This window comes from Mustelus asterias, chromosome 9 (assembly GCF_964213995.1).
Source record: "Mustelus asterias chromosome 9, sMusAst1.hap1.1, whole genome shotgun sequence".
NCBI lineage: Eukaryota > Metazoa > Chordata > Chondrichthyes > Carcharhiniformes > Triakidae > Mustelus > Mustelus asterias.
Genome location: NC_135809.1, coordinates 39,758,830 through 39,782,823, shown reverse-complemented (window position 1 = coordinate 39,782,823; position 23,994 = coordinate 39,758,830). Strand labels below are relative to the sequence as shown.

Below are 23,994 nucleotides of genomic sequence, written 5' to 3'. Positions count from 1 at the left end.
GGTTTTCCAGCTATTGGCTGGCAGAAAGGTGTAGGATGGCTATGTGAAAGAAGATGGAAAAAGTACATCTGATACTCCCATTTCTCATCCCTTGCCACCATCTCGCAGCCTGCAGACAGAGCCACAAATTATGCCTTCTGTTCCGATGACCAAGTCTGCTCTTGCACAGGTGTTGATTGGGCCATTTTTTGGCAGGACCGTTACCCATTACAAAATAGAGAGAATGTCTACCACAAGCACCTCAGATGTCACAGCAGGAAAGCCAGCTCGTACCAGCTCCATGAGGCAACATTAAAACATTCCTTTATGATGCTGTCTCTAGTAACCAGGTGAGTGACTACAAGCCTCATGGTCACACGTGGTTTCTCTTCCTACTCCTTCCTCCTCCCCAGAGTGAGGATAAATGCCATTCTGTACTTTCCACTTCCTACACCCCATTTCTCTCTGTTCTGCAATATTATGAAAGGTATAGCAGATCACAAACATTCTGGAAACCCTTGATGGGGCATACCGAAGAGTGCTTCCAGATTTGTTGAGGCACCTGAAGTGCATCTTCAGAAATCTAATGGCTTGTTCTATTATTGCCTTTGTGCTGATGTGGCTCCATGATATCTCTCCACTGGTTCACTGGTAGACTTCCTTACGGGAGTCACCAGCAAGATCTTTAGAGGGTAGTCCTTGTCTCCCAGAATATAGCTGCTGAAGCTATGTGGAGGAGGGAAGCCTATGGGAGATGTGACTGCTGAATCATGCAGCGCAGATATGGATGATCACCTTGTTGACAAAGCCAATAACAATAAGTGATGGCCTTGGAAAGCAATTCATCAGTGACCTAGGAGTTGAACCTGGAGAGAGAGAGAGAGAGATTCTTGAGGTGTCACTAGCAGATCTCTGAATGGAGCCAGAGATGACAAAATTCAGTGGTAACCTAGGCAGCCAATGCAATGCTTGCCCACTTGGTTATCTTGGAATGAACTCTTCTTCCAGGAGGCTGAAGATGACAACAATGATCAGCGATGAAAACCTGAGCTTCATGAGACACTGTTGCTCCGCCATCTTTAGGAAACTCACCCTCTATCTGTTACATTCTTCTATTTGACGTAAACATACCAATCACACAACAAGGATTGGCGAAACGATAATATGGGTTCTTTATTTGAAGGTAAGATTATATACCAACAGTCTTACCTAGGAGGATGAGTATGCATGTTTGACCTCCATAAGTTACTGCTGTGTTCTGAGTAAAAGGTCATGAGACTAATACGTGTGTCAGTGGTACTGATTGACATGAATTTAAATATGCCTCCTTAAAGATACATATCACAACATGCCCATTTTTCTTATATAGGTTTACTTTTACAGAGTCAAACTATACACCTGACAGGAAAGGAAAATAATAATTATGTCTAAATATATCCTTTTGCACGTAATAAATTTACAAGTCTTTGAAAAACATTGGTCGTCCGCTTAGCGGTCTAGATTTAGTTATGGTGATCTTGATTGAAAGCTTCTATACAGTTTCAGAATGCTGGTTAGGGTTGCTTTACTTATGTTGCACCTTATACCATGTTCTGTTCACAATAGGGTTACTCAATCTTTCTGGTTGTGGTATTGTTCTGAATTGGCACCTGTTTCATTGTACTGTTGTGTCATTCAGTGATTGTACTTGATACATTCTTGCTTCTGAGCATATGCTAACGATTTCTGCTGGATTGCATATGCCATCTGAGTGTTTAGTGTTTTGTCCGAAGTTCAGATTGGGTAATTCAATACCCACATGCCAGTAATGGGATCTTTCATCTTCCCCTGCTTTTCAATTAATGCGTCATGTACTCCTGTGAGTTTCGTCAAGTGATGAAGTTTGTCCACACTTGTCTGCCAAACAGTAATTTCACATTGATTCTGCAGTATGATGAAGTTTGCAAGCTTGGAATGGGTATACATATTCAGTTCCAACTGTGTGTGTAGCCTGTTGGCTGATAGTATGCATTGCAGAGTTAGATGGTCTTCTCCCAGTCAAAGCACAAAGTTTACAATAGCACTCCTTGTGGTCTGTGGTCCACATCATTGGCTTGACAGTACTATGGATGGTGATCAAGGACAGGTCCTGCATACCAGTAGGCCTTTGATCACTGGACCCATGGTATCCACAACATAGAATATCTGGGATGACCAGAGTGAGTTCTTGTAGCAACATTTGAGTGTAATGATCCAGGGATGGAATCTCTGAGCCACTGTATGTGATGAATTTGGCAATAGTTGGTTGAATAATTGCTTGCCACATCTTTGGGCACATATATTTCAGTGTGTGAAAGTGGAAGGATATTTGCGCATGCATCAGTTTCCAGTTTTGCATATGGGCTGTGCTGTCCTTGGGTCCTTGGAAAAGGCTTCTGATGCTACCATTGTATCAATACATACTATGATGTGCACCATGTGGAATATCAGCTCACTTTGTGTATCAATAGTCTGGTTAGCCTTACCTGACCTTATAGTTTGGCTGTACAGTTCGCAGATCTGATTTTGTTGCTGTCTGGTATGCACTCTTGGTCATTTAGAATACTGTACTTGCCTGACCTACTGTACCTGCCTGACCTAGGCTTCTTGTGACATCAGACTGCTTATTTTGGCCTTTGCTTTCTGCATTAGTGCTTCCAGGGTCTTCTGGTGCCCCATACCTTGAATATATTATTGAAAGCTGGGCAGTTTGTGGGTGCATGTATAAGGCCTCATCACCTGCATTGCTTACTATGCTTTGCTGTGTTGGCTGTCATGCCAATGAATTACGTAAAGCCTAGGCTCTGTTGACATAGTGATATGGCTTCGTACTTGTGTGCGCTTGGCAGCAGTGTTTTCATGCTGTAACCTTAGGATTGGTCCAAGGAGTCTTTTTGGAAAATTTCTGTTAGGGTAAATGCTTTTGTGAGCTCAATAAGGGCAGCACGGTAGCACAGTGGTTAGCACTGCTTGCTTCACAGCTCCAGGGTCCCAGGTTCGATTCCCGGCTCGGGTCATTGTCTGTGTGGAGTTTGCACATTCCCCTCGTGTCTGTGCGGGTTTCCTCCGGGTGCTCCGGTTTCCTCCCACAGTCCAAAGATGTGCGGGTTAGGTTGATTGGCCAGGTTAAAAAAAAAAAAATTGCCCCTTAGAGTCCTGAGATGCGTAGGTTAGAGGGATTAGCAGGTAAATATGTGGGGGTAGGGCCTGGGTGGGATTGTGGTCGGTGCAGACTCGATGGGCCGAATGGCCTCCTTCTGCACTGTAGGGTTTCTATGATTTCTTCTATGAATTAATCTATTGGCTAACTCTGATGCCGTAAAATTGTAATAGTGCCACCTGTCTCTGCATCTGCTTATGAATTGATCAATGTTCTCTCTGACTACTCAGAAAGACAGGGATTCCAGCTAGTATGTTAAGAGCTAGGCTTCATTTGTAATTGATTTTCAATGGTGACAATATTTTATCTGGATTTTTTAAGGTCATTGTCTGACAGACATAAAGTGTTCAGTCTCAGGAGGCCTTTACTGCCTGTAGCGGTTTCAACCTTAGTGGCTTGCTTATCTGATACAGAAATACTGAGGCCGAGAAAAATTGGCGCTATGTGTTGTTAGAGCAAAGTAAACTGAGAGAGGAAGTCTGTTGCCCTCCAAATGAGTATTATAAATTTTGTGCTTATCTTGTGCTTTTTTTGCACATTACTAGGATCTTCTGAAACAGGACAGGTATTCAGTATCTTTTTCTTCAGCCCTTCAGAACTTGGTTTCGCTCCCTGAGTGACATTACCTGAAGTGACCATTAGCATCAATTCATAGATTATTGCTTCATCACAGTAGTGGTACTGTTGAACTCTGATTTTGGTACTTAGATTATGTCCCACACACAAAACAGTGATTTTGGCATAAAATGTAACTGCCTGCTTCAAAGGCTAAGTTATAAAATGAAAAGAAAATTTTTGGCATCCTTCTTCTAGCTATTTGGAGCTGTTGACTGTTACTGGATGGACTCTTCTTCCCTCGCCCAGTCTCTAGTATCTTATTCTCTTCTGGCCTCCTGCAGGGACAATAAGCAGCTGCAATGGATTATCCCCTGTCTGTGGAGCTTTGCTTAAAGCTAGACTACCTGGAGTGGCTGTTCCTGTACAAACTTTGCAACAGATAGAATTGTACTAATTAACCTCTCCCAAATTTGAGCAATCTCGCTGGGACCCAGTGATTTGTCCCAGAAGAAGATACAGTGTGTAGGATTCATACAGTACTGCAGAATCACTTGCACACAGTGAGCTAGCCCTTGATAGTTGATATACATCAGTTGTTCAGCTGCATGTGTAAAGCTCGAGGCTTGGATAGTTCTCACACACTGAAAAATTAAAAAATGGTAATTTGTCAAGTTTGTCAGAATGAAATGTAAACCTGAATATTACTGAGATTTTAGTGTTATAAGTAACAGATTCCACTGAACCAGATGGAACATTTAATATTATCCATAACAAAGAGAAATGTTTGTGAAGATATGAAAGAAATTCTGAATGACTTAGATTTCACAATTAATTTTGCATGAAATTTTATCTTCACCAATAATAAATTGGACAATCAAACATTGGATGTTTGAACCTGAGTATAAATATAATCAATGATAAAGGTCTTAAGCTTTCTTGCTGTCTATGTTTATGGCCCCACAAAATTATACATTCTTCATTCCAGATTGGCAATGAACGCTTATGTTTTATATATCATCCAAGTTAATTTATTTTGCTTTGGCTCTGCAAGATCTGTTTTTGGATAAATTTCACAGCTATCTGCTGGAAGGGAATGTAATCTTCCTTTAAGAGGTTCATTCTGCTCGCCTATTCAAAATTGCAGGGAGAATAGGATCAGGTTTCCTGTTTCCAATCCAATCATGAGGGAAATCATCAAGTCAGAAGTTAATGAGGCCCAGGAGGGACTGCACCCCCCCCCCCACCACCACCCCGATCTGAAATTTAAAACAGTGGGTGTGTTTCACACTCACCAGACCTGCCAAAAAATCTATTTCAGGTTAAAATTATTGCCAATCTTAATAGAATTCACGGTCGTTTGGCACATTTTCACTTACCAAATTTTCCTTTTGTATAGTCACTAACTTTTATATGAACATTTGCAACTTTTGTTTTGTTTTGCTTTGCTTTTCAAGCTTTTTAAATTTAGAAAGTGGGAAGTATAAAATTGCATTAAACCAATTAGAAGCATTTAAATAATACAAAAATTAAAACATTAAGTTATTTGACTCTTCAGCATGTTATATATTGTAAAATATAGTGGCCGCGATCTAACGGCCATGATAGTCACAGGCGCAAATCCGATAATAGCTACTAAATCTTGTGAGAGAGCCAAAACAGGATTTGTGCTGATGAGGTTTAGGTTGGTAATATTTCCCTCCTGCCCCTCAAAAACAAAAAAACAGTCATGATAACCACACAGGGGCACACAGGTGACAATAGCCCCAGTTGCTGAGGGACATGGCACTGCCTAGGTGGCACAGTGACACAATGGTTAGCGCTGCTGCTTCACAGCGGCAGGGAGTCGGGTTCAATTCCAACCTTGGGTCATTCTCTGGGTGGAGTTTGCATGTTCTCCCCATGTCTGCATGGGTTTCCTCTGAGTGCTCTGGTTTCATCCCACAGCCGAAAAATGTGCAGGTTAGGTTGATTGGCTATGCCAAATTGCCCTTAGAGTCAGGGGGACTAGTAGGGTAAATACATGGGGTTACAGGGATAGGGCCTGGGTAGGATTTGGCCCATCAAGTGCAGACTTGATGGGCCAAATGGCCACCTTCTGCATTGTAGGAATTCTATGAGAAACCTGACAATGCCAACCTGGCCGTAGGGAAAGTCGGGGGAGGTTTATTTTCATCGTCTTTAAAGATGGCACCCTAAACCTCTGTGCAAATGGCTTTACTGGCTCTGATGTGGAGATGCTGGCATTGGACTGGCTCTATCAGACCCCACTTCTCCAGAGTTAAGGTGCAAACCACCCCCCCCCCCCCCCAGACTCTCTGTGCACAGAATGCCAGAAAATCTGAGGAGAAAACTCATCTGTACAGGTACACACCGGTTGTCAGTCTCAACCTGACACGCCGCCAGATTTTGGGAAAATTCTGCCTGGTGTTAGTTTGTCTCGGTGTTATTTTCAAGTTGAGGGAGCAAATCATAGCTCAGATTAGAAAGCCATCGTGTATTTTTGAATGTAATATAAATTCTACATCACACTTGTGGATAACACCATCTTTAATTCCACATTAACCTTCGCTATGCCGTATGTCATTATGCTAGAATTTCCCTTTACTGTGTGTGGTCCACTTAATGCACCACATGGTTCCTTCAAGATGGCCATGCATTTGTGCATCTTATAAAGACCACTATTTCTATGCAGCCGATTTGTTCCTTGCACACAGTATATTCCTGTTTGCTGTGCAGTCAAGCACCCAAACAACTTGCACGGAACATTGTTAACAAGACCTCAAAAGGATTCACACCAGGTCTCAACAGTTTCACAGTTGCCTTTCAAGGGAGCAGTTTCCAGGAACTCCCTTGATATGTCCCATGCAGGTGGAGCCAGAAAGTTGCACCTTCGCTGGCCACAATTCAAAGGTCTGGCAAAAATGGAACAGAATCCTGGAAGAGCTAGATTAAGCCCATATTTCTAACCTAGTCTTTTGCCTTTTCTGCTGATAAATTTGCTTTAAATTTCACCTTTTCTCTATTGTTGATGTAAATTATCATCCAAAAAAGAATTGCGAAAGGTAAGAAAAAATAGAAGTAACAGTCAAATACTGAACAAAAAAGACTAAACATGCATTTATAAATCCCTATAATTTAAAAAAATACTATCATTAAAAGATGTGAATTACCAAGGCCAGAACCTGGCGGTTTCTGTGGCAGGGGAACATAAAATTTTATAGACAGGACTCCCTCCAGGATCTCACCTGCCCCAAACCAGAAGCCATTTTATGGTGAGATGGGCAGTGTTTTGGATGGGAAGTCCACCCATATCCCTCTTAATGCCCAGAAGTAGCCACTTAATGGTCAGTTAAGGGCCTTTTCCTGCCCAGCCTATTCTAGCCACTGCAACACTGGGCCTGAATGGGCTGGAGAGCTATTGGCCACCTACAGTTCTCTGAGGCAGAACCTCCATTCAAAAGTGGACAAAAATTCTGCCAATTGCCAGTTAACTCTCAACTGAGCATAAAATAGCAGCAGGCCTATCAGAGTCAGTGGGGATCATTCCCTCTCAGGATGGCGAGCGCTCAAAATCAAAATCGTCTTTCATTTCTTTTAACAGTGTTTAGCATTCACGTATGAGCAAACTGCTAACATGATCTGGTTAGGTGTAAGCTATTTTAAGTCTTTCCTTCTCATCTGTTACTAAAGCTAAGAATCTGCCTACGACTTTGCTTATAAATCCAGAATCCCCTTCCTCAGGTCAGTAATAGTGATACAGCAAAATCCTCTTAAGTAGGCTCTCGCATTATAGAAACCATAAAGACAATGTAAATAGAATCATCTAGAATTTAAAGCAAATAAAAGACATTCAATCCATCTGGTCTATGCCATTGTTTATGTTCCATCAAGCCTCCTCCTATATTTTCCATCTAACCCTATTAACATATCGTACTATTCCTTTCTTTCTCATGTACTTAGGTAGTTGCTCTTAATTGGATCTATGTTATGCACCTCAACTGCTCTTTGTAGTGTGGTAGCATGTTCCACACTCTAAACACTGTCTGGTTAAATAAGTTTCTCCTGAATTCCTTATCAGAGTTATGAGTGACTAGCTTATATTTATGGCCCCTAGTTTTGACTCACCATAGGTGGAAACACCTTTTTTAACCTATCAAACCTCTTCATAATTTTAGTAATTTTTTTTAGTATGTGCAGTAATCACCATGCCAGGCAACAGCTACCGCAGTGGTTAAATCAAGCTCTCTGAGCCCTCCACTGAGTTTTTTCAGTGGGCAGTCTTCAATGCTATCATTGACTGGGGTGCAACACAGTTGCAGTCTGGGCTTCTGCAAGGTCCACCTGTGCCGATTTGCTGCTCAAAGGCCTTGACCAGTATGGAAATGGCTGAGGAGTGCCCAAGATTGGTGTGGCAGGTTGAAGCTGGGTGGGCGGGCTGTGGGCCCTGTGATAAGGAAGTGGTGTTTAATGGTGGCATGTTGGTTCCATTCCTACTGCCATAGGGCCCCTGCTGTTATTCCTTGGCACAGTGGTCTTAGCCATGTAGGCTGACATGATGGGAGATAAACAACAGGTGGATTGGTAAGGTTATTGTGTCGTGGCAGGATTTGGTTGCTGTAAACCTTCTCCAGGAACGTTCTTGCTGCAATCTCCCTACTCATGTGGGGGAGATGTTGCCCGGGACTGGGAGCCAGGGTAATTGAGTTGATCAGAGGATACACATTGTTGTGTTGAGCTAGGTATCTACAAGACTGATATGGGATGAGTTGTTCCATATTGGTGCACGGTACTCTGCAGTCGAGTACACGATGATAAGAGTTGAGATCCTTAAGGTTTGGGCATCTGCACTCCATGAAGAGCTAGCAAGTTTGCTGAGGACATAAACAGAAAATGCTGGAAAATCTCAGCAGGTCTGACAGCATCTGTGGAAAGAGAACAGAGCCAATGTTTCAAGTCTGGATGACTCTGCATCAGAACTGAGATTTTGCTGGTGGAACCTGCCAGTACTGCTGAGTACTGCTGCTAAACCTGCTGAGATTTTACAGCATTTTCTGTTTTCGTTTCATTTCCCAGGATCCGCAGTAATTTGCTTTTATCTTATGTTTGCTGAGGAGATTATTTCATGTTTTGATCTTTACTGCTATCTTGCTCAGATGTTTTTTGTATGTCAGTGTTTTGTCAAGGGTAACACCAAGATAAACGGGATATTTTTTGTGATTCAGTCTCTTGCCATTCAAGGAGAAGTTGAGTTGGAATATACTTGAAGCAATTTGTTGCTACTGGTCTAAAGGTGCCATTTCTTGCATCAGTTGGCCAGCAACCTCTATTAGTAACTTATATTAGTCAACTCCTTCAACCTTCTCTCTCCTAAATAAAAGAGCACAGCTTGTTTAATCTTGTGTGACAATTATAAGCTCTCAGTTCTGGTATCATTCTTCAATGGCTTCTATACCCATTTTGTAATATGGAGATCAGAACTATGCAGACTACTCTAAATGTGATTTAATTAAGCTGCTACACATGTTTGTAGCAACCAAAATTTGCTTATGGCCCATTAAGGGAAGCACTCACAAACTTGTGCTGCCTGCCATTTGAATTATTGTGACGCATGATTGAGTGAGGTTCATGCTGTTGGCAGCAGCACTCATCAGTAATCAAGCAGACCATGCTAATAACACATAGTACAGACAGTCAGCTCTTCATAAAAACAGCCCGTCCTTCCCATAGAGTAGTCATATTGAATCACAGGAGTCTTCTGCTGAATGCTGCAATTCCTAACAAGAAAAATACAACACCAGGGCAAAGAAAAGGCTCCTAACTTATTAGCTGTGGTACTTGAGGCCTTAGTCAGGAAGAGACAAGCCGTATTTCTCTGAGTTGGGGTGGGGTAGCAGGAGGCCATCAACCAGATTCAGAAAGGATTGGGAGCAGTTGACCAGTGGGGTCAATGTGAGGAGTCTGGCCCATAGAAAAGGATGAGCCAGTGGATGCGAAGTATTTGGATTTTCAGGAAGCTTTTGATAAAGTCCCACATAACAGGCTACTGTGCAAAATTAAAGTGCATGGGATTGGGGGTAATATATTTGCATGCGTTGAGAATTGGTTAGAAGACAAACAGAGAGTAGGAATAAATGAGTCTTTTTGAAAGGGAAGGTGGTGACTAGTGGGGTCCAACAGGGATCAATGCTTAAGCCCCAGCTATTCACAATGATTTGGATGATGGAATCAAATATGATATTTTCAAGTTTGCTGATGACAAGAAACATGGTGATGGAACTGGCAACATTGGGGCACCATCTTTAAAGGGCTGATCAGCACTGAGGGTAAACTGCCCTCAGCAACCCCCTCCACCACGGAGGTAACAGGGTCTCTCCCCCCACCACTGCACTATTATGGTGGCTCTCCCTCACAGCCCCCACCAACCATTATAGTAGTATTATGGGTGCTCTCCCCCACTCTTACCCTCACTCCCATGTCCCACCCCTTCTCATTCCAGGTCCCCCAATTCATGCTCATGGTCATGCTGCTGCAAAATCCTCCTCAGATCTTCAGCCAATCTGACAAAAAAATCTGGGGGCGTGGTTTACACAATCAGTCTGGCTGGGCAGGACCTGATAGAGCCAAAAAGGCTGGTTCCACAGAGATCAGGATGCTACCTTTAAAGCGCCCCCTGAGCGGCACACCCCTCAACAGAAGACTAACCCCACAAGCATCAGGACAACAACCCTTCCCCTGCCCCACACCATGAAGGTATCAGCAGCTTTCTCCCCTCTCCCCAGCTACACAAGAAAAGGGGCTCTCCCCCACCATCTCCCACTATCACTGCAGCAGTATCACAGGCACTCTCTCCCTCACAAGCAAGTCCCCAACCCATCCCTGGCAAGTTCCCCCTCCCCCACCTTTTATTGGCAAGTCTCCCCCACTTCACTGGTGAGCTCCCCCCTTCACTGGCAAGTTACCCCCCCACCCCACCCACCTCGATTCACTGGAAAGTCCCCCCTTTACAGGAAAGTTCCCCCCACCATCAAAGTAATTGGTCCTTCCTCTCCCCCATCACAATAACAGAAACCCTTCTTCCCCCAATGGGGTTCCCCAGAGGTCCTGTTGGCATTTCCAATGTGTGCCAGGGGGCAGTGCCAACCTGTACCGGGGACAGTACCAGGCCACTGCCCAGGCATGTCCCTCTCCACCCCAGGGGTTATACTTAACTTGGCGCGCCCGGCAGGATTTCCTGGACTGAATCCCGTTCTTCTAAATCTGTTGCAAATCTCATGTTGTTAACATTTGAATATTTTGTAAGGGGAGTCATGTGTAAGGGGGACTTGTTAATGATATTCAGATCTATTAAAGTGCACCTATATGTACCCACTCTTTGTTGGTGGGAACCTCATTATGTTACTGGCGAGGGGTGGGGAAAATCAGGAAACAAGATCTCGCTGACGAGAATCTTTTCCTGACTCTTGTGGGATTTTGTGCCAGTGTCACCATTTATGTTTGCGGCGAATGCGGGTGCAAGATTGCCCCCATTGAGTGAGTAGGAAAATACATGGCAAATGCAGTATAATGTGGATAAATCTGAAGTTATCCACTTCAGACAGAGAAGCGGAAGGGTGGAGCATTATTTAAATGGTGATAGATTGGGAAATATTGGCAAACAAAGGAACCTTGGTGTCCTTGTTCACCAATAACTGAAAACAAATAGTTTGGAAGGCAAATAATATGTTGGCCTTCATTGCAGGAGGACTTGAACACAGTAGCAAGGATGACGTACTGCAGCTGCACAGGGCCTTTGTAAGACTACAACTGGAGTATTGTGTGCAGTTTTGTTCTCCTTATCTAAACTTGCCATGGAGGAAGTGCAGTGAAAGTTCACCAGACTGAGAGATTGCGTCATATTCATTGGAATTTAGAAGAATGAGAGGGGATCTAATTGAAATGTATGAAATTTTGACAGGGCTGGACAGATTGGATGAAGGGATGTTGTTTCCTCTGGCTGGGGTTCAAGAATAAGGGGTCACAGTCTCAGAATACAGGGTAGGCTATTTAGGAATGAGATGTGGAGAAACTTCTTCACTCAAAGGATGGTGAACCTGTGGAATTCTCTACCACATAAGACAGTGGAAGTCAAGGCACTGAATATATTTAAGAAGAAAATAGATTTCTAGATTCTAAAGATATGAGGGGATATGGGGAGAATTCAGGAGTGTGGCATTGAGATAGAAGATCAGCCATGATCATATTGAATGGTGGAACAAGCTTGAAGGATCAAATGGCCTACTCCTGCTCCTAGTTTCTGCCCCGACGTCCTGGCAGCAGAGTCACAAGAGGTCTAATATCCTCTGAGTGGTCACGCTCAATTAATGTATCTTTACGTGACATCCCATATCCACTGCACCTTCAACCCATCCTGCTGATCTATACATTGCATCCGAGTCACTTACCCAGCAGCAGTCCCTAGCACTCAGGAATCATGCCGAACAACCAGTTACTCAACCTCATGCTCACATGCACTCCAATGATGTCAGCCTCACAGCCACCTCTTGCTGCCCCCACACATCTCCAGCTATTCAGCTGTCCAGACACATCACCGAAACAAAATGCTATCCAATCAATGACTTTCTTCCTTCTCTTTTGCAGGGAAAGATGGCACACAATAGTTGGGAGCAAAGCAGAACCAGGAAGATAAGGATGCCTGTTCCTCCTGAGTCCACTGGAGGATATGGTTCTCTGCATCATGGTACCAGCTGCAATATACCCCAGGGCATCCACGCAGACAAGAACATAGAGAATGTTCCTACTTTTTGCCCCTACTCAACTCTCAGCCCACCCTCATTCTGTTATCCGACAAACTGCTTATTGGATGACCATGGACCTTCCCAACATCCTTCCCTCACCCCAGTCATCCTTTTTATGATTTTCTGCTTTCATACACCTAAGAATTGTTACCAACCCAGTCACATCCAAGGTGGAGAGCAAAGTAACACCACAAAACTATTGAAGAGGCTGCATCATTTGCATTATTGACAACCACCAACTCAGATACTGACACTGCATGTATTTTAGAGATTAATATAGAACATGGGGTGAATCACTGGGTGTGCAGTGCCACAAACAAATGGTTGAAAGGTTGGTTGAACCAGGGAGAAAGGATAATTCCTGTGCCAACTCAGAGGGTGAGGTTGCTGATTTATTCTGCTACAGGGGACTCAGATGAGGACTTTGATGGGACAACATACACGAAAACATGGAATCTTGCTCAAACACGACTGATGGCATTACACAGAGTTGCCTTCTCTGTTGTCTCTGCTCCGGCCCCCAGACACACTGCAGATCCAGAGGCACTGCTGCTCCACCTTCCATTTCTTTCATTCATTCAGGGGATGTGGGCGTTGCTGGCTGAGCCGGCATTTATTGCCCATCCCTAATTGCCCTTGAACTCAGTGGCTTGCTTGGCTATTTCGGAGGGCAGTTGAGAGTCAACCACATTGCTATGGGTCTGGAGTCACATGTAGGCCAGACCAGGTAAGTTTAGCAGATTTCATTCCCTAAAGGACCAGATGGGTTTTAACAACAATCAACAATGGTTTCATGGTCATGATTAGATTCCAGATTTTTATCGAATTCAAATTTCACCATCTGCCGTGGTGGGATTCGAACCTGTGTCCCCAGATCATTACCCTGGGCCTCTGAGTTACTAGTCCAGTGACAATACCACTCAGCCACTGCTTCCCCACTTTCAGCCTTTGTGATGACAAGCCACCAAATCCTCTGCCCTCCCTCTGAGGATGCAGCAACACTCTGTATCAAATCCAGAAACTCACCAAAACATTTCCAAAAAACACTTCCAGAGTCTTTACAATTGCAAAAGTTAGTTGCAGAAGTTAGTGTAAATGAATTTATCTACCAGTTGTCTGTGGCCCTTTAAATTATTTTAGTGCTGGATCCCTCTTGCAGCTTTGGCAATTAATATGTCAAATAGATTTCTATGGACTATTTAAATTGAGCATCAAATCTGCCAGCACAGCTGTTTGGCATCACAATCTGGCACGATTGCATGAGGATCCTTACCAGTATGGAGAGCCATATTGGAAGCAACAGAGTCCACTCAAGGGGCAGGATTTTCTCAGAAAAATTCTAAATGTCAAACAGGTGAGAAAATGGGAGGTTTTCTCGCCCGTCTTTCAGTGAGATTGGTAATTTGTGGCACTTTGTGTAATATAGGGGCCGTAATGTGATTCTCGGCAGTGGGCGGGGGGGAGGAGCCTCTGGAGTCTCAGATCGCTTGAGAAGCGGGCTGCTGAGCTCTATGAGCGACATTGCGCTGATGCTCCAATCTCCCAGTAAATGTGTACACAGTATACTGGAGATCTGTCACTGCCCCCATGGAATTCGCCTCCCCTGATCGCTGCCCCCACCAATTGCCGCCCCACCCCCCCGATCACCACCCTAACCCCCGATCACTGACCTGTCGATTACTGCCCTACCCTCCATCGCCATCCCCAACGTCAATCACCAGCCTCGATCCACAAACCCCGATCACCACCTCAAACCCCCGATCATTACTCCCTGATTGCCCTCCACCCTGATCGCCATCCCTAACCCCCCCGATCACTGCCCCAACCCTCCGATCGCCACCCCAATCCCTGATCAACACCCCAACCCACAATCACTGCCCCCCAATTGTCCTCCACCCCAATCGCCGCCCCCACCAACCATCTCCTCCCCTCTGCAGAGTTCTCCCCTTCTCTCCCCTCCCACAGACTTCCCCCCACCTCCCCCGTCAGGCTTCACCCCTGCCAGGAACCATCCCCTGTCAAGTCCTGCCACCTTGGCACTACCAGGGTGCCAGGCTGGCACTGCCAGGGTACCAAGCTGGCATTGCTCCATGGGCACAGCCCAGCCCTTTCCCCAGCCACTTGGGGGGGGTTTCAATGGCCTCCAAATCCACTGGCGAGGCCATCACATCCGGTCCTTGTTGGTGGGGACCATATGGGATCCTTGCCTGTGAGGACCTCGAGGACTAAGTTAAATGAGCCCGGACAATTGTGTCCCGAGCCTGTTAATGACATGTTAAATATGTCGTTATGATTTAAATGGGCACGAGGCTGACTTTGCCGGCAAAATATGGCCTGCAGGATTGCGAGAGGCGAGAAACCGGGTGCAAACCCAATTTTTCATCCCTCGTCCTATCTTACCAGTTCGCCACACCAATCAACCAGCAGGACAAGCCAGTATGATCGCGCCCAAGGATTCTCTTGCTGCCAAAGTACAGCTTCAACCCTACAAATCCAAATTTCATGCTCTACCTATGGATTTCAGTGCTTTCCTCCAGAGATGCATCTGTGTGGATTTTCTGGGTTTTTTTCCCTTGGTCATTTATGTTGCTACATTTAATGATTTGTTCTGGTAGAGAGGGAGAAATCAACACCTGGGCAAATGTTAAAGTTCTTGGTAACTGACATGCAGTGTATCTTGAACTAATATTCTGTAAACAATGACTCACAGTCTCCTGGAATCTACAATAAAGACCAGCAGCTCCACCTCGTGGATTTAAGAACCATAAGAATATGTGTGCTGAGAAGGAAATTGTTACCCCATGGATGGTTAAAGTGTTAAAAGTCTGAATCATGACCCCAAACTACCCACTCCCAGGAGGCAAGTTAATCTTCTAAATGTTATAATGAGGTTATGTGCCGTATTTTTATTCATTTAAAATTTAATCCTGGCATGCTGGATTTCCTGAGTCTTGGGAAAGCACTGCAAAAAGGATTGCATGTCTTTGTCCCAAGTTCCCATGATTGGACATCACCCCATCGCACCCGTTATGATCTCCTCCTCCCACTCCCTCCCAATATCCCAACAAGGTCTCCAACCTCCCTCAGAAGACACCAGCCTCCTTCCCTCATCCTGCCCTTTCATGGCCCCACATCACTCCCTGAAAGGCCTCCAATCCCCCTCTTCCCAGCATCTTGAACAACCCCCACCTCCATCCCACACACACACACGCACACACACTGGGGGATCAGACTACCCTCATCCCCAACACTGGGATTTATCTATCCATGAGATAAACCAACACACCCTCAGGGATTTCCACCCCAATTAGGATTGTTCCTCATCCAACTGGAAACTAAGCATTTTGATCAGGCCAGTTTATGGGCAAGGAATTTGTTTTATGTTTCCCGCACTGTACCCTCACTACCCCCACCCAGCCACTCCCAGCAGGTCAACAGAGTCAAAATTTTCCCCAGAGAAAGAAAGATAAGTGCAATGGTTAGCACTGCTCAGCAGCATTATATGTTTAACCTTATCAACACAGGCTTACATACGGTTAATTAATTTGAGACAGGAATAAGAAGGATATAGAGTTCCAATCAGGGCCACTCCTGCACTTGATAGTATCCCATTTACTAGTGATGGATCATCACTGGCACAAAATCTTATGTATAGGTTCACATCTAGCCTTTCGGTTGGACTAGTCCAAATTAGGATTAGAGTAAAAGTTAGAAATAGTGTTTTGAATAAGAAAATATGAATCTCATTAACAGTAATATTGACTTATAAATTCTGATAAAATGTTGCATGTGATATTAGGGATGGTGAATTCCATTCATGGTCTGGTATTACACCAGGTCTTTTGCAAGCAAACTCCATTAATTCACAAGACATTTTAATTAATAACAAATAAATCCATAAATATGAAAATTATTGTGTGACTGGCAACGTAATAGCAAGATTCTGGTGACAAATAAATGGCAACATGCAAGTTCCTTAGCTATTTAAAGGCTTCTAAATAATCCTAAATAGAAACCATCTGAACTCCTGAATTACACTCTTTCCTGTAATCAATCTCAGATAGCCATTACTCAATATAGAATCCATCTGAACTTCTTGATTCGATTAAAACGTTTTAATTCAATCCATTACTTTTTGTTTTTTTTCACTTCATCTCAGTGAATTGGGGGCAGCACGGTGGCACAGTGGTTAGCATTGCTGTCTCACAGGGCCTGGGACCTGGGTTTGATTCCAGCCTTGGGTGACTATCCGTGTGGAGTTTGCATGTTCTCCCCGTGTCCATGTGGGTTTGCTCCGGGTTTCTCCCACAGTCCAATGATGTGCAAGTTAGATGGATTGGCCATGCTAAACTGTCCCTTAGTGTCCAAACATGTGTGGGTTAGGTGGATTAGTCAGCTTACATGCGCAGGGTTACGGAGATAGGGCAGAGGGAAGGGCCTGGATGCAAGTAGGGTGGTGGAGGCAGGCACACTGACATCGTTTAAGACTTACCTGGATAGTCACATGAGCAGCCTGGGAATGGAGGGATACAAACGATTGGTCTAGTTGGACCAAGGAGCGGCACAGGCTTGGAGGGCCGAAGGGCCTGTTTCCTGTGCTGCACTGTTCTTTGTTCTTTGTTCTTTGATGCTCTTATGGAGAGTCAGTATGGATTCAATGGGCTGAATGGCCTCTGTCTGCACTGTACGGATTCGATGGTTCTAATTATCATTCAGCTTTACCTACTGCCTGGGCAAATTATTCATCACAAATTCCTTGGCATCTGGGTTTTAAGAATGTTAAAAGCATGTGAAAAAGAAGATAAGATCATTAATTGTATTACAAAACATTAGAATTATATTATGAGAGTATTAAAATCCCATAAAAAGTTGAACTGCTGGTCCTAATTTGTTCTAATCCAAAATTCCTCCTTAACTACAAACAATTTTTTGAAAGAAAACCAGGAATCTTCAACACCTGCTATTGTTTCTCTTTAATCATTCATTAGCAAATGTCTGTCAACAATCTGAGTTGATTTTCTGTGCAGTTTTTCTATTATTGGATGAAGCTTGGCTCTTACATCTTTACCACTCTTTGGTACATCGATGTGCTGTGCAGTTACACTGCAAGCTTATCTCACACATCATCCCATATGTCTTATTTAGACCCTGTTGTCAATTATTCATGCTAGTGAAGTTCTCCATTGCAGACATTAATTTCTAATGTGTCGGTGCGGACTTGATGGGCCAAAGGGTCTCTTCTGCACTGTGTGATTCTATGATTAGGCAAAGGGAAATGTTGACATGACCAATAAAAGTAAACTGAAATATATCTCCTAAAACATTCAGAAAATGACATTTAAGTATATTAACTAAGGCTCTTGCAATTCATTTTTGATCTTTCTTTTTCCTCAAGCCAAATTGAGTCCTATTATATCTGCCTTGTAACCTTTCTATTCCTTCAACATCTAATAGTGAAATGCTCAAAACAACACACGCTACTCCAATTGTGGGCTTTTTTTTATGATCTTACTCGACGTGTTCTTTTCAATATCAGCAGTGTGGTTACTGACCTTCAACACAGTTGCTACATTCAGCATGGTTACTAGGGAGGGACAAACGACAGCAAAGATAACCAACATGATTGTATCGGATGAATAAACTGTAACATGAATACTAGGATTGAACAAATTGCAGTATGGTTACAAGAGATCAATAAACTGCAGCATGGTTTATGGGGATAAGTAAACTGTTGCTAGGAATGAATAAAATGCAGCTCTCTATACAAATAATGTTAAGGCCCAGATCAGAAACTCCAAGGTATTTCATGAAGTTAACCTCGACTTAACTTTACATTTGATTTTGGCATTAGGGTGAGCATAAGGTGTTTCACTCCAGGGGCAGGATTATCTGGCCATGCTTGTCCCAAGACCGGAAAATCGTGCCCAAGGTCAACGGACCTTTGCATGGTCCATGTCCCACCTGCTACGATTCCCGTGGTGGCCAGGAGGGGAAAATTCCGCCCCAAGTATGATTCAAGTAATCCATTAGGAAGCTTTAATCAAAACAAACTTTATTTAAGAACACAGTTAAAACATAACAAAAAGAATTAGCATAACTTTTACCAATTAAAATACTTAGAAATGACAAGGTACAATCCTTAACAGCTGGCTATCTCCATTCCAATTTAAAGCAATACCCATAGACTTAAATCCCTTCCGTAGAACAAGTTAGCACAGAAACCAGAGGTACTTACATGATGCTAGATTTTCAGCTTTTTAACACTTCTGGACAGAGAAAGATCCACTCTCAAGCAGCAAAATCTCCAAGAAAGAAATTTATCGAATGGCAGATCCAGTCTCACACTTCAGAGGGGAAAAGAGACACTGTTGTCTCTCAACTCCAAAAGCAGCATCTAAGCTTGAATATCCTATGTGAGCCCAACTTCACCATCACATGACCATACCTGCCAATCATCCCAATCAAGTCCCACTCTGCAAAATTCCTGGGGAAAATAGCAGAACAGCATTAGTTCATGTAGAAAACCAACATTCTAGCCATAGAAGCAATTATGCTGTTGCAGCAACGATACAGGATGGCAGTAGACACAATGGCCAGAACTCTACCACCTCGCCTGCCATGGAATCGGCGGGTGAGCGTCCGACAACGGAAATCTCCATTGACCTCGGGCAGGAATTTCCGGTCTCACCCGAGCGAGACCATAAAATTCCGCCCAATGGCTCTGAGTGCATAAAACTGCTACAACAGATCCTGCACAAAAACATGGCTCAAATACATTTCTTAAAGACACAGTATTGCCACAGTAAACACCAACCCAAGAGAGCTACACACCAATTGAGAGGCTGAACAAGAGAGAGAGTTGAACATTGACTGAGGTTCTTTTATCCAATAAATCCAGAGACGATACATTAAATATCTGTGTTGAATTTGTGAGACTTGCCTAGTGGAGCATTTGAGTGTCTGATGAGATTGTTGACCCAATAATATTGTGCATCTGTAGGCTAATAAGTTAATTTGATATTGCCACATTGTTGTAATATTAAATTACTGGCTGTACCATATGTATAAAAATCTTTGATTCATTCCACATCCAGAATAAGAGAGAAGATTCTCAGTTTAGAACCATAACATCTCTTCTGCAACCTGGCATGCCTATGTAGTCCAACTTGCTCCTGTATTCATTCATATATGCATTTTGTATGCTGCTCCAGATCTGAACCCTTCTATCGCTTTGTCCTTCTGTTCCTTCCAGGCTCTTCTCTTTTGTTTCATCCCACTTCAGTCATTGAAGTTCTCCATTTTCTCAGTTACCTTCTGTGTACCTTTCCCTCCCACCATCCCAACACCACAATTCTCCCTCTTCCCCGCAACCACCCCCCGCCCCCACCTCCCACACCCACCTACTGTGTCCTAATTCTTACCCCAGCTCCTATCCATCATTGCTTTTCTGCCTTCCCCCTCTCCTGCCTCAGTTCAGGCTTGGAGAAGCTCATAGCTACCCTGTATTCCTCACTCAGCATTGTTCAAAGGGCCCATTGAGACACTTATTACTTCCTTTTACAAACAACAACTTGAACTGCCCCATTATTCTCTCCCCTGCTGACTGTCAAAAACATTGACAGAGTATGGGAAGATTGTGTGGGGTAACTCACTGAAAAAACTAGAGTGAAACACCTCAACCCCATAAAAAATTATGACAATTCCTCTTGTCTATTGTCCAGCTCAGTGTCTTTGTTTGATTCCACTCTTAATTATATAATCAAGACAGAATCCTCACAAGTGACTTCTCTCACTCCCGCACCCTCTACCCCCATCCCCCACTACAGTGATACTTCTGATTGCCTCAAGGATCTGTCCTTAACTGCCTCCATTATATCATCTATCATCTATATGCTGCAGCTTGCCAACATCATCCAAAGGGCAGAATTTCTCAGTCCGGTGAGGGCAAGTTGGAGGCGAATGGACAATGAAAATAGGGGAGCTGTGTTGGTACAGCTCCTTAATGCGTTCCCACCAGCAGGCAAGTTTTCTAGGGGTGGACCAGGATGCAGATCACATCTACTTCACAGAAGATTCAGTTTATTTAAGGCCCCAATTAAGGGTGATCTTTTGGGCTCTCTAGCATTTTGTTGGTGGCAGATGATTTCCCTGCTGAATAGGGAAGTTGCCAGCTTGTTGGAGTTGGATTCCCTGCAGTAGGTTTGAGGCAGTAGAACCGAAGGTCATTGCCCAATTCTAAGCCTGCACAAAGGAAAAGTTGTCCCCCACAGTCCAAATGACCCCATTGTGGGTTTTCCACCATTGATTGGGGCCTTCTGACATCCCCAGTGTGCATTATTAACTTAGCTTTGCACCCCCAAGGATGCCTCAATGTTGAGGCATTCTTGAGCTTCCCTACCTACCTCAGCACGCCCAGCTCTCCCAGTGGGACTTAAGCTGTCGACTTTCTGATTGGGTCAGCAGCATCAAAAGCCTGCCGCCTTCCTTAATAGGATGACTAATGCAGAGGCAATCAATTAGGAGGCTGCCTCCAGGCAAATTGCAACTTCTGACAGGCTGCCAGCGGTTGAGTGCTTGAGATCTTCATTTGTCCCTGATATCGTGGTCCCAACATCCACAAGAAAATCTTGCCTACACGGTCAGGTTTTATATGTATGCCAATGATAACCAGCTCATTACCTATGCCAGATTGCTTGTCCTACATCCATTCTTTGATGAGTCACAATTTCCTCTAGCAGAACATTGGGAAGGCTGAAGTCATTAGCCAGGATTTTCTGTTCCTGATTGTGTCATACAGGTTTTATAACGGCAGCAGGAAATATTGCGAGAACTGCAAAATTGCGTTTTACGTTGTTGTAAGCACGTGACACAATTTCTGGAGGCATTATCATTTGACATATCATTATCTACACAGGAATTCACCCTGGAGCCACCCTATACCCCACCCGGCACTAACCTGACACTGCCTCCGGCACTGCTGGGCATTGTCCTAGGGCATTGACTGGGGAGACTTGCCTGGCACTGTCCATGCTGGGGGCAGTGCCCAAGAAATGCCAGGGTAGTGCAGGGGGTCGGTTTTCCAGGGTGAACTCTTTTGCTCTCGGCACTGGAGCGGCCTTTAAAAATGGTGCCCCAATCCTCAAGTGTCTAAGTTGCTGGCAGGGCGAGCAAATCAGAGGCCGCCCCACCAGTGATACATATGCCTTTCCCACCTGCCATTGGCCTTTGCCGATTTCCAGGAAAATTTCACCCATTGTGTTTGGCCCATGCCAGAAACTCTGTTCCCTTATCAACAACTCCATGACCCTTCCTGACATATTAGGTAACCTCTCAATGTCCATGACAGTTCAAGTCAGGGCCACCGTTGGAAAGCATTATCTATTGAGATTGCAGCACAACTGATCACAATCCATTGACTTTTGGGAACATTATGTTTCACCTTGATAACAGTTGCTCTGTCTCTATAGGTTGTGAGTGTGATGTACTGTAAGCCAGTAACAGTGTGGAATAGAATCATAGAATGGTTAGCACAGAAAGGGGCCCCTCAGCCCTTCATATCTGTAACAGCTCTCTGCAACAGCAACTCAGCCACCCTTTCCCCAGGGTCTTGCAATTTTTTTCTCTTTGGATGATCCAATTCCCTTTTGAAAATCACAGCTGATCTTCCACTACCATACTCTCAGGTAGTGCATTCCTAAACCTAACCACATGCTGCATTAAAAAACATTTTCTCATGTCACCTTCGACTCTTTTGCCATTCATCTTAAATTGGTACCCTCTGGTTCTTGATCCCTCCACCAATGGCAACAGTTACTTCCTATCAATCCTGTTCAGACTCCTGATGACTCTGAATCAAATCACCTCTCATCTTATTGAGGAAAACAGCCCCAAATGCTCTGATTTATTTATGCAACTGAAGTCATTCACCCTTGGGACCCTTGTCATAAATCTTTCCTGCACCCTTTCTATTGTCTTCACTTCCTTTCTAAAGTGTGGTACTCAGAATTTGGATACAATATTCCAGTTGAGACTGAATGATTGTTTTCTAAATGTTCACTATAGCTTCTTTGCTTTTATATGCCATGCCTCTATTTATAAAGCACAGGACCCCATACTTTTTAAAATTTGTTAATGGGATGTGAACATGCTGATAAAACCAACATTTAATCATCTTTGAGAAGGTGGTGTAAAGCCACTTTCTTGAATCACTGCAGTCTCATAGTGTAGATACACTCAAAGTGCCATTAGGTAGGGAGTTTCAGGTTTTTGACAACAAAGGAATGACAGTATTGTTCCAAGTTGGGATGTTGTGTAGCTTGGAGGGAAACTTGGAGGTGGTGTTGTTCTTTATTCATTATGCCTTATCCATCCGTTCGTCAACAATTTGTGCACATATACCCACAGGTCTTTTTCCTCCGGCACCCAACATAGAATTGTATCCTTTATTTTGTATTGCTCCTCCTCATTTTTCTAACCACAATATATCGCTTCACACTTCTCTGTACTAAATTTCATCCGTCATATGTCCACCCATTCTGTCTGTGTCTTCTGGAGGTGTACTAGTATCCTCCAGTTCATAATGCCTTTGTAAAGTATTATTGTACAAACTATAATACAAATAAGGTTGTTTTATTTTCTTATGTGAATGACTAATCCATAAATATTAACAACATATAATAAAACATGTGGAGGAGGAGTTTGAAGGGGACACATGTTTATCAACTCATTTATCTATTTTAGTATGTTTGCTTTCAACCATGGTGAACAGTAATGAAGTTTATTCACATTTATTTTCAGGATATATTTTACTGTTTTCTTACAAAAAAATGGCATTCTCTCTAAATACAAATTGGGATATAGCATATCCTACATATACCACACAAAGTAATGAATATTGGTATCATTCATAGTTCTTTAATGAAGCAAATTACCAAACATGATTTTCATTTTCAGGTGTGCTACAGGTGAGGCCTGGCAAGAGATCATGTTATCCTGTCTCCCAGGAAAACGTTGTGAGAAAGAGTCAGCATTTCACGTGCCAGAATCTAACTGTGGAACCCATTTTGCTTTCTTCTACTTTGTTAGTTTCTACATGCTATGTGCTTTCTTGGTGAGTACATATCCAGAAGGAATATTAGAATTTTCAATTTAATCTATGTGGTGTTCAGTAGGAATATATACTACTCAAAAAATATTACTGGAGATTATGTATTCTGTGAATTCAATCCCACCCTCCCTATTGAAACTTCTGCAGCAGTATAGTGATAAATGTAGCCCAGTGCTACAATACTAATGAATGGTGAGGAATGACACGTTTGCACTAAATGTTCACCTTATTGGCAGGAGAAGAGTCAGAAGTTCCCGAGCTCAGCAGAATCCTTGAGTACTGAGTTATGAGGCAGATGCCAGGGACCATATGGTAGGGAGTTAGGGCAAATTGGAGGGGAAACTTAGTCCAATCTCCTTATCCACATTTCTAAGCAG

General features: G+C 43.5%; 1 protein-coding gene across 1 annotated transcript in view; it reads left to right on the top strand.

Annotated features, from left to right (window-relative positions):
- The window catches only part of LOC144498638 (voltage-dependent L-type calcium channel subunit alpha-1C-like), a 1,025,631-nt gene that overhangs the window by 892,201 nt on the left and 109,436 nt on the right, over positions 1-23,994 (top strand). Inside the window, exon 35 of the mRNA XM_078220060.1 lies at positions 23,464-23,620. Coding sequence (XP_078076186.1) covers positions 23,464-23,620 — 157 coding nt within the window. The remainder of the gene's footprint in view (positions 1-23,463; positions 23,621-23,994) is intronic.